Genomic DNA, 12,058 nt, shown 5'->3' on the forward strand with positions numbered 1-12,058 from the left:
AGCTATGGACTGACCGAACCGTTCCCCAGACCTGAATCCGATTGAAGACATCTGGGACATCATGTCTCGCACCATCCACCAATGTCACGTTGCAGCACAGACTGTCCAGGAGTTGGCGGATGCTTTAGTCCAGGTCTGGGAGGAGATCCCTCAGGTGACCATCCGCCGCCTCATCAGAAGCATGCCCAGGCATTGTAGGGAGGTCATACAGGCACGTGGAGGCCACACACACTACTGAGCATCATTTCCTTGTCTTGAGGCATTTCCACTGAAGTTGGATCAGCCTGTAACTTCATTTTCCACTTTGATTTTGAGCATCATTCCAACTCCAGACCTCCGTGGGATATTAGTTGTGATTTACGTTGATCATTTTTAGGTTTTATTGTTCTCAACACATTCCACTATGTAGTGAATTAAGATTTATAACTGGAATATTTCAGTCATTGATATCTAGGATGTGGGATTTTAGTGTTCCCTTTATTTTTTTTGAGCAGTATATATATATATACTAGATAGTGGCCCGATTCTAACGTATCGGGTATTCTAGAATATGTAGGTAGTATATAGCACAGGCTACGTACTATATTGCACAGTAACGTAGTATATAACACAACCGACGTAGTATATAACATAGCTATGTAGTATATAACAGAGCTACGTAGTATGTAACACAGCGTACGTAGTATATAGCAGAGCTACGTAGTATATAACACAGCCATGTAATATATAACATAGCCACGTAGTGTATTGCACAAGTATGTAGTATATTGGTCAGCCACGTAGTATATAGCAGAGCCGCTTAGTATATTGTAGAGCCACGTAGTATATTGCACAGGCACGTAATACAGGTCCTTCTCAAAAAATTAGCATATAGTGTTAAATTTCATTATTTACCATAATGTAATGATTACAATTAAACTTTCATATATTATAGATTCATTATCCACCAACTGAAATTTGTCAGGTCTTTTATTGTTTTAATACTGATGATTTTGGCATACAACTCCTGATAACCCAAAAAACCTGTCTCAATAAATCAGCATATCAAGAAAAGGTTCTCTAAACGACCTATTACCCTAATCTTCTGAATCAACTAATTAACTCTAAACACATGCAAAAGATACCTGAGGCTTTTAAAAACTCCCTGCCTGGTTCATTACTCAAAACCCCCATCTTGGGTAAGACTAGCAACCTGACAGATGTCAAGAAGGCCATCATTGACACCCTCAAGCAAGAGGGTAAGACCCAGAAAGAAATTTCTCAACAAATAGGCTGTTCCCAGAGTGCTGTATCAAGGCACCTCAATGGTAAGTCTGTTGGAAGGAAACAATGTGGCAGAAAACGCTGTACAACGAGAAGAGGTGACCGGACCCTGAGGAAGATTGTGGAGAAGGACCGATTCCAGACCTTGGGGAACCTGAGGAAGCAGTGGACTGAGTCTGGTGTGGAAACATCCAGAGCCACCGTGCACAGGCGTGTGCAGGAAATGGGCTACAGGTGCCGCATTCCCCAGGTAAAGCCACTTTTGAACCATAAACAGCGGCAGAAGCGCCTGACCTGGGCTACAGAGAAGCAGCACTGGACTGTTGCTAAGTGGTCCCAAGTACTTTTTTCTGATGAAAGCAAATTTTGCATGTCATTCGGAAATCAAGGTGCCAGAGTCTGGAGGAAGACTGGGGAGAAGGAAATGCCAAAATGCCTGAAGTCCAGTGTCAAGTACCCACAGTCAGTGATGGTGTGGGGTGCCATGTCAGCTGCTGGTGTTGGTCCACTGTGTGTGTGCGCAGGAGCTGTGATGATGTCGCGGTTACATGACCGTGACGTCATGGCAGGTCCTTCTCGCATAGCATCCTTGGCACTGGAACCTGCCGCTTGCACTGCCGAGGACAGCGCACCACGTCAGAAGGTGAGAATAACCTTTTTTTTATTATTATTATTTGTATCCAAGCTAGCTAGGAGAACAGTTTTCAAATATAAAACGTAACCTTTAATAGTATAAATCTAAAAGTTCATATGGATAATATAAGACATTGGGAAATACACATGGTTATGGTGGGTACAATATACTAGCCTGACTTGGGAACTGCCCTTGTCAGGGCAGGAGCAATACAGGGGCACGACTGGGTAGTACAGCTACTGTTTCCCCTCCCCCTTGATACATACGGATGCTCCTGTGAAGGAAACAACATATTTGGTGAGATCAAACCATTTTTTTATTGAGCACTGGTTATATGAGCACTGTTTTTGCACTTTATGACCTTTGTCTTGTATTATCCATATGAACTTTTAGATTTATACTATTAAAGGTTACGTTTTATATTTGAAAACTGTTCTCCTAGCTAGCTTGGATATTTAAATCAGAGGACTTCTAGGGGTATCACATTGGATACACCCTCTTCTTGGCTTGTTGTTATTATTATTTGTAACATTAGATCTTTTTACTATTGATGCTGCATACGCAGCATCAATAGTAAAAAGTTGGTCACACAGGGTTAATAGCTGCGTTAACGGAGTGCGTTACACCGCGGTCCGTTAACGCTGGCATTAACCCTGTGTGAGCACTCAGCGCTGACTGCAGGGCAGTAAAGCAGCGGCCATTTCGCTGCCAGACTATGGCCATCGCTGATTGGTCGTGACAATGTTCGTGGGTGTTTTGCCACGACCAATCAGCGACTTGGATTTCCATGACAAGATTTCATAGGCTCTGTATATCCCCACCCTCGCCGCTGATTAGTAGCTTTCTGTCCACACAGCGTATGCAGAAACCTGTCAATCAGTGGTGCGTGAGGTTATACTGAGCTTAGCATTCAGAGAACTGCTAGATCTGTGGCAGATAAAACAGGGATTTTACCAAAACTACAGCAAGCAGCTCAGCAAGTGACACATCGCTGGAATAATGGTTTCCCAGATGAGGTAGCAAAATCACAGTTTTTTTAGTGACTCACAGGGATGCCTCAATATATGTTGAGACTTATTTTGAATAATCACTATAATAGAAATATATGACTGAATTGTCGTAATGCTGGATTTAACACTGACTCACAAAAACCTTTTTAATTAAGCCGCTAGAGCAGACATTCCTGGGGTCTCCCTTTAGATTGCTATTAAAATACTCATTTCTTTCAGGGGATACGACACAGAAATGGACTGGGAGAAAGGAGAAGGTCACATTGCCCCATATTTTATCTATGGGGCAGCCTGTTCTGAGATTGAGCTAGACTGTCTAACTGGAGGGCATAAGGTAAAACGAGCACTTTCCATGTTTCTATATAGCCTGAAGTATCTATGAAAATGATTGCCTGTATCTCACATGGTCTATATGATGCATGCTTCTAAATCAGGTAACTCAATGTGGTATGTGAATCTCCTGATGCATACTGGCACAAAGCAATTATTTGCATAATTGCTTTAAAGAGAAACTGTCAGCAAATTTTTCCTATTTGTTCTGAGAGCAGCGTGATGTAGGGTCGGAAACTCTGATTCCAAAGATGTGTCACTTATTGGGCTGTATGTTTCTGCTTTAATAAATTCAGTGTTTAATCAGCAGGAGATTATCACTATTTGACTAGCTGCTTTGTGCTTGCTGGTCCACCCCCATGCCCCAAGCACTGATTACTAGTTCTCTGTCAATATACATTGTACAGAGATATCTGCCAATCAGTGTTGTGGGCGGGGTTAGACTGGGCTCAACATTCCAAGCTCTGCTAAATCTGCAGCAGATAAAACTGTGATTCTATCACAGCTACTGCACTCAGTAAACTAAGTTATGCATCGTTGGAGTCGAGATTTCAGCCCCTACATCATGCTGCTGTCAGAATATATACTGTAACAATAAACTGCTGACAGATTCCCGTTAAGGAAATACAAATCACATAACTATTGCTTTATATAAAAATCTAAGTAATACAAGTGTGATGAGCTTAGGAATAGGGTCTTAATATTAATGTTTAAAAAAAAATAGGGAAGATGTTAGTAGAAAGTGACATATTGCTTGCATTTTTTTCACAAAATATATTTTGTGCAACAAATTTGAGTTTTATGTTTCATTTTTCCTTGTCCATATCCATGAAAAAAAAAATCTAAAACTTTTGCAATACTCACTCTGACCACTAGGGTTAATGTAAGGCTTCCTGTTCTCTAGAGATCACTTACCATTACCAGTAGTCATCTCATTCTTACCACAGACAGATTACATTGAAAGGTTAAACCTCAGTAGATCACAGAGGATCCAGCAGTTATAACAGGAGATGGCCACAGCTCGCCTCGTGCTAAGGGCATTGTATAGAGACATTTGCCGAGCTCACAGAGCATGTCCAGAAGAACAATCCGATAGAAGTCAGTGAGAGAGAGCCAGTCTATTGCTGTCTATGATCCATTAGCTGCTGTAAAGTATCTCTCTAAATGCTGTTAACAGAAGCTTACGCATGGTGGCTGGCCTCATACTCATATACAGAAAATTCTACAATCAGAACATAAAAACAGATTAGAACAAAATACTGTATATTTCATTGGCTGTTTTAATAAATAAAAAATAATTTGGTAACACATTAAGATTAAGAACCCTTGGTATGTCTTTCCATTACTTTTGACAGCAAGAAAATTGTACCATGCAGCACTATTATTGCAGTGTACTTGACCAAAACCAGACAAACCCCAATACCAGAGATTGTCACCTGAATCCTCTACTCAGACATAACTCAGAACGAGATTTATTGTGCCTGCTAGACTGGTTGTCTTTGTGCTTCTGTCAAGACATTTTTATGTCTATAGCAGGCCTCCAAAATATACCAGGAACCAGCTGGACTTATCTTACATGCTTAAAGGGAACCTGTCACCCCCAAAATCGGCAATGAGCTAAGTCCACCGGCATCAGGGGCTTATCTACAGCATTCTGTATTGCTGTAGATAAGCCCCCGATGTAACCTGTTAACAGGTTGTGTGTCCACAGCGGTATATGATGAAGACCAATTATACATCTTTCTTTCTTTAATTAAAACCTAATTCTCCCTAACAGAATCTCCGCACTGATATTGTTGTGGATATTGGAGAAAGCATAAACCCTGGCATAGACATTGGTCAGGTAAGTGAACTTTACAGCTATAAAACCTCCTACCAGGAAATTATTTATATGTACAAAAATTAGAAACATATCGCGTTTTTCAGATTATAAGGCGCACCGGACCATAAGATGCACCACAAATTTAGAGGCGGAAAATAGGAAAAAAATGTTTTAATGTGAAAACGGGTGTTCGTCTTGTAGTCCGAATTTATCTTGTGTTGAAGGAGGGGGATGGTTGGAGCAAGGCCACAGGAGGTAGGGTCACCGATGCAGGAAGCCAGCAGCGACAAGAGAGGGGAGATGCTGCTGGACCTGAGCTTGGAGGAGGGGTGCCCCGGCAGTGTGAGGCAGGAGCCATTGATTTCCCGGCGGTGGCCTTCAGGAAAATGTCAGCAGTACAAGGCAGAAGCGGAGTTCCCGCTTTGTACATTGATCTGCAGTCGATTGGCTTCAGTAAAATGGCCACCAGAGGTGGTGCTTTCACAGATTGAGGTCTCAGCTCGTCATTGAGCCGAGATCTAAATTTGCACATACATCAACTCTGGCAGGCATTTTCCTGAAGTCCATCACCGGGAGATCAATGTGCAGAGCAGGGACTCCACTCCTGCCTCGCACCGCCAACATTTTACTGCACTGCTGGGACACCCCCTCCTCCCAGTCCAATGCCCACAGCATCGCTCCACTCCTGCCACTGCCAGCTTCAGGCAGCATGACCCTGCCTCCCGTAACCCCGCTCTACCACCACCCCCTGGTAAGTTACATTCAGACTGTGAGATGCACCACCATTTTCCTCTGAAATTTGGGAGGGGGGAGTGCCCAATTAAGTAATTCAAGTATTGTTCTAAAAAATTTGCTTCTAAACAATTATATTCAATGGGGATGCTTCATGCAGACAAAACACCAGCCTTGCAGGAGTAGAAGGTGCCAAATTCATTAAGAGGGGCACACTACTTAGTGAATTCGGCAACTCTCCTATGTAGCATGTGCATGTCAGGAACTGGAGTAGCAACTAGGAGGATGACAGTGTACTGTCCGATGACCTGTGACTTTGATCAAAAACTTACAGGTCTCTTGGACATGTGAATAGCCCCTTAGACTGTAATGGGTACATAACCTAAGTTAGAAACAAAATGAACATATACCGTGCTGTAAGTAAATAAAAAGCAATAGTGCATAGAAATAACATAGGGGACTTAGTAGACACTGTTTTTGATTAAAAAACAAAGTGTAAAAGCCATCCCACCAGTGCCATGGTGTACCCAGTCAGGAAAGTCCTAACCTCTATTTCTAAATAACCTTACCATATGTCAAAAATGACCTCAGTGTGAATAGTGGCCGAGCAGGACCTGGACCCAACTATAGATACCCGGAAATGGCAAGCTATATAAATGTAATGCCCAACTCAAAGAAACAGAGACTACGCCCTTGTATGCATTAAGTCGTTGTGGCTTGGCCAGCGTTTCTTTGAGTTGGGCATTATGGTTATATAGCTTCTCATTGCTGGGTGTCCATAGTTGGGTCCAGGTCCTGCTCGGCCCTTATTCACATTGAGGTCATTTTTGACACATGGTAAAGTTTTAATACTATAGATTAGTATCATCCAGACTGGGTACACCTTGGCGCTGGAGAGATGACTAGAGATTAGTATTATCCCTATTGACTTCACCTTGGCACTGGTGGGATGATTTTTATGCTTTTTTAATAAAAAACTGTGTATACTAAGTACCTTATGTGATTTATATTCACTGTTCATTTTTACTTACTTACAGCAGGGTATATGTTCATTTTGTTTCTATCTTAGGTTTTTTCTGTTTAATGGCCAGTGTGAACATGCTCCTATACTTTGCATGGATACCAGCTTATACTCCAGTGCATTTCTTTCAGCTTTGCTATAATGGGTGCATGTTCTTTCCATTAGAAATAAGGATAGAACATGTACATTAAAACAGACATCTGAAAGAAGCCTAATACATAGGGTAAACTCACCGGCAATCCCACAACAAAATCCACTGCAAACCACATGGGAAATTTGCTACGAATGATCAGGAAAGATATATATCTTTGTACCGTGTTAGCCAGTAGATAGTATAATATTTGGAATTGAGAGTCCTCAGTGATTGATACCTCTTAACGGCTAACTGAAAAGATGGTAACAAATTGCAAGCTTTCGAGACTACTCAGGCCTCCTCATCAGGCAAAGACTAATACAACACCTGAAAAATCACATATTTATGCACAACAGAGCACAGAACTGTCATTATGGGAGAGTGGTAAACAATTGTGTCCATGTATATTGGAACAGTTCCTAGATAAGGAGTGGATGCTTTATTGTCCTCTGAATGGGGTATGGTTCTTTGTAATGATGCCCCTTAAGGTCTGAAGTGCAAATTCCTTAATTGATGTAAAAAGACATAAATCCATGCGACACATTCATTCCTGCACTAAGTGTTTCAAAGGTCGTCATGAGTTTATACTCCCAGATTCTCCTGTCTCTCTGAGATTTAAAGTTGCCTTTCAATACAAGTAATTTCATGTGCGTGGTGCTATGATCAGACATACATAAATGTTTGTAGATCCATTCTTTTTTCTCTTATTGTATGGCGGTGAGAATTTATCCTTGTTCTCAGTTTCTGCCCTGTCTCCCCAACATACAGACCCCCAGTTGGACATTTAGTACAAATATTTAAGTACATCACATTAGATGTGATGCTGCTGAAAGTACCTGGTATCTTGTAGTCCTGATGTGAATTGGGGATCTTTATCCTGTCCGTGGTCATTATAAATGGACAGGTTTTGCATTTTTTCTGGTTGCAAGGAAAGGTTCCTGCAGCTGTTGGAGAGGACAGCGAGCTTCTGACAATGATGCTTCTTAGATTTGGGGGCTGTCTAAACACAGTAGTGGGGGGTCTGGAAAAATGGATTGTAATCGGTCATCTTTTTGTAGTAAAGGTTGTAATTTCCGTGCAGCTCCCCATAGCACCTCCAGATTTGGATTGTAGGTAACTACTAGAGGTACCCGGTTATTTTCCTCTTTAGCTTTGTAATGTAGTAGGTGATTCCTTGATATTCAGGTGGCTCTTGTGATCTGGTTTTCAATTGTTCTTGGATGGTAGCCCTGATTCAAAAAAGTCTTTATGAGGCGAACAAGGTGTTCATCTATCCATGGGGTTGGAACATATACGATTGTATCTGATGGCTTGGCTGTAGACAATAGAGTTTTTGATGTGTTTTGTAAAATATCCAATGCAAATTGTCTCTTCAGAGAGGTAGAGGACTAAAACTCTAGTGCCACCTATTGGAAATAGCAATCCTAACAGTTAATGTCGACCCTTTAACGAGCCTTGTCACATGACTTAGGATAATAGCCAAACCAGAATCTCAATTTGCAGACACTGTGTTTCGGGGTACTGCCCCTCGTCAGTGCAAAGTGGAGATCTGGTTTGGCTGATTGAGAGGCGTCTGACCAGGATCCAAGAAGTATCGTTTCTCCTTGCGGAGAGTGGCATGATAAGCATGTCGAGATGAGGAGACTTAAAGCCGCAATGCAAGGAGAAACGATACTTCTTGGATCCTGGTCAGACGCCTCTCAATCAGCCAAACCAGATCTCCACTTTGCACTGACGAGGGGCAGTACCCCGAAACACAGTGTCTGCAAATTGAGATTCTAGTTTGGCTATTATCCTAAGTCATGTGACAAGGCTCATTAAAGGGTCAACATTGACTGTTAGGATTGCTATTTCCAATAGGTGGCACTAGAGTTTTAGTCCTCTACCTCTCTGAAGAGACAATTTGCATATTTCTCAGAGGAGCATTGCGGCTTTAAGTCTCCTCATCTCGACATGCTTATCATGTCACTCTCCGCAAGGAGAAACGATACTTCTTGGATCCTGGTCAGACGCCTCTCAATCAGCCAAACCAGATCTCCACTTTGCACTGACAAGGGGCAGTACCCCGAAACACAGTGTCTGCAAATTGAGATTCTGGTTTGGCTATTATCCTAAGTCATGTGACAAGGCTCGTTAAAGGGTCGACATTGACTGTTAGGATTGCTATTTCCAATAGGTGGCACTAGAGTTTTAGTCCTCTACCTCTCTGAAGAGACAATTTGCATATTTCTCAGAGGAGCATTGCGGCTTTAAGTCTCCTCCTCTCGACATGCTTATCATGTCACTCTCCGCAAGGAGAAACAATACTTCTTGGATCCTGGTAAAATAACCAATAAATTTCAATCAACTTCACAATTGTGTTCCACTTGTTGTTGATTCTTCACCAAAAATTTACATTTGGTATCTTTATGTTTGAAGCATGATATGTGGGAAAAGATTGAAAAGTTCCAGGGGGCCAAATACTTTCTCAAGGCACTGTATATCTACAGGAGACTGGCACAGCACTGGGAAGTAAAATGGCTCTACAGTATGCAAATCTTTTCATGGCCAAGCTTGAAAGTGACTTTTTGTCCTCATGTCCCACCAGGCCTCTGGCGTACTACCGCTACATTGATGATATTTTAATCATCTGGACAGAGTCTGAGCAACAGCTAAAGACGTTCCATGAACTGTTTAATCAATTTCATCCCGCCATCAACTTAACACTTAACTACTCCTGTACTGAAATAATCTTTTTGGACACCATCATTAAGCGGCAGAACAATGAAATAGAGACATCTCTGTATCAGAAGCCAATCGACCATCCAACATACCTTAAATGGGACAGTTTTCATCCAAAACACATCAAAAACTCTATTGTCTACAGCCAAGCCATCTGATACAATCGTATATGTTCCAGCCCCATGGATAGAGATGAACACCTTGGTCGCCTTAGAAAGACCTTTTTGAATCAGGGCTACCATCCAAGAACAATAGAAAACCAGATTACAAGAGCCACCAGAATATCAAGGAATCACCTGCTACATTACAAAGCTAAAGAAGAAAACAACCGGGTACCTCTAGTAGTCACCTACAATCCAAATCTGTAAGTGCTAAGGGGAGCTGCACGGAAATTACAACCTTTACTACAAAAAGATGCCCGATTACAAGCAATTTTTCCAGACCCCCCACTACTGTGTTTTAGACAGCGCCCAAATATAAGAAGCATCATTGTCAGAAGCTCCCTGTCCTCTCCAACAGCTGCAGGAACCTTTCTTTGGAACTAGAAAAAATGTAAAACCTGTCCATTTATAATGACCACGGACAAGATAAAGATTCCCAATTCACATCAGGACTACAAGATCCCAGGTACCTTCAGCTGCATTATATCTAATGTGGTGTACTTAATTATTTGTAATAAATGTCCAACTGGGGGTCTGTATGTTGGGGAGACAGGGCAGAAACCGAGAACAAGGATAAATTCTCACCACCATACAATAAGAGAAAAAAGAATGGATCTACCTGTGGCCAAACATTTTTGCATGTCTGATCATAGCACCATGGACCTGAAATTACTTGTATTGAAAGGTAACTTAAAATCTCAGAGAGACAGGAGAATCTGGGAGTATAAACCTATGACGACCTTTGACACACTTAGTGCAGGAATGAATGTGTCGCATGGATTTATGTCTTTTTACATCAATTAAGGAATTTGCAGTTCAGACCTTATGGGGCATCATAACAAAGAACCATACCCCATTCAGAGGACAATAAAACATTCACACTCCTTATCTAGGAACTTTCCAATATTTATGGACCCAACTGTTTATCACTCTCACGTAATGACAGTTCTGTGCTCTGTTGTGTATAAATATGTGATTCTTCAGAAGTTGTATTAGTCTATGCCTGATGAAGAGACCTGTGTAGTCTTGAAAGCTTGCAATTTGTTACCATCTTTTCAGTTAGCCATTAAAAGGTATCAACCACTGAGGACTCTCAATTCCAAATATTATTCTATCTACTGGCTAACATGGTACAAAGATATATATCTTTCCAATATTTATGGACATAACTGTTTATCACTCACATAATGGTAATTCTGCTTAACGTCACCTGCCTTATCTATGGCATTTTTCTGGGCTGTATCGTGCATAAATATGTGATTCTTCAGAATTTATTTTAGTCTATGCCTGATGAAGAGACCTGTGTAGTCTCGAAAGCTTGCAATTTGTTACCATCTTTTCAGTTAGCCATTAAAAGGTATCAACCATTGAGGATTCTCAATTCCAAATATTATTCTATGAATGATCAGTGTTTTATCCATGAAACAAAACATGTACAGAAAAAGGGGAATATTTATATTGCTAAATAAAATGGCAAAACTGCGGGAAAAAAAAGCTATAGCACAGGAAATAAGTATATGGTTAATTATGTACATCCAATATTTTTCATGTATTTTTCTGTTTTATCCACATACTTCCTATTAGCTTGAAGGTGCCTTTACTCAGGGAGTTGGTCTGTTCACATTAGAAGAACTCTATTATTCTCCACAAGGAGACATGCATACATTAGGACCTGATAAGTATAAGATACCTGCTGTGTGTGACGTTCCCACTGAATTTAATATCTCCCTTCTGGCATCATCCAAGAATCCATATACCATATACTCCTCCAAGGTGAGCTGCCATGTTACTCAATTATCCTTTAGAAACTCCAATAAGCTACTGTATAGATACAAGAGCCTCTCCATGTAACTGTTAACCTTTACTGCAGGTCGTTTGTAGTCAGGATCCACGAAGGGCTGGTTATTCATAAGTATACACTTATGAAGGGAACTGAAACTGTAAAAAAAATAACAAATTGATACTCAGCTTCTGGCAACTACCTGGATCCAGTGAAGGCCACTCTGTTGTCTTTACAGAGACAGATAACGATGATGGCACCGTTCCACCAGCAGCAGGACCGCTGCAGTCTGTTTTTGGCTGCAGCAGTTGGGTACCTTGAGCAACACATCATCAGAAAATAATCTGATGATGCGCTGCTCAAGTCACCTGACTGCTGCAGCCAATCACAGGCTTCATGGGTCAGCGTAGGCTGCACCGTGGTCCGTAGATTCGGGTGAGTGCCGTTACGA

At 41.4% G+C, this 12,058-nt stretch overlaps 1 protein-coding gene across 2 annotated transcripts in view; it reads left to right on the top strand.

Moving 5' to 3' along the window:
• Window positions 1–12,058, top strand: part of LOC143784153 (aldehyde oxidase 1-like) — a 291,675-nt gene that overhangs the window by 274,257 nt on the left and 5,360 nt on the right. For both annotated transcript variants that reach the window (XM_077272028.1, XM_077272030.1), the window contains 3 exons: window positions 3,127–3,241; window positions 5,015–5,080; window positions 11,412–11,600. In XM_077272028.1, coding sequence (XP_077128143.1) covers window positions 3,127–3,241; window positions 5,015–5,080; window positions 11,412–11,600 — 370 coding nt within the window. The remainder of the gene's footprint in view (window positions 1–3,126; window positions 3,242–5,014; window positions 5,081–11,411; window positions 11,601–12,058) is intronic.

The sequence above is a fragment of the Ranitomeya variabilis genome, chromosome 7 (genome assembly GCF_051348905.1).
Source record: "Ranitomeya variabilis isolate aRanVar5 chromosome 7, aRanVar5.hap1, whole genome shotgun sequence".
NCBI classification, from domain to species: domain Eukaryota; kingdom Metazoa; phylum Chordata; class Amphibia; order Anura; family Dendrobatidae; genus Ranitomeya; species Ranitomeya variabilis.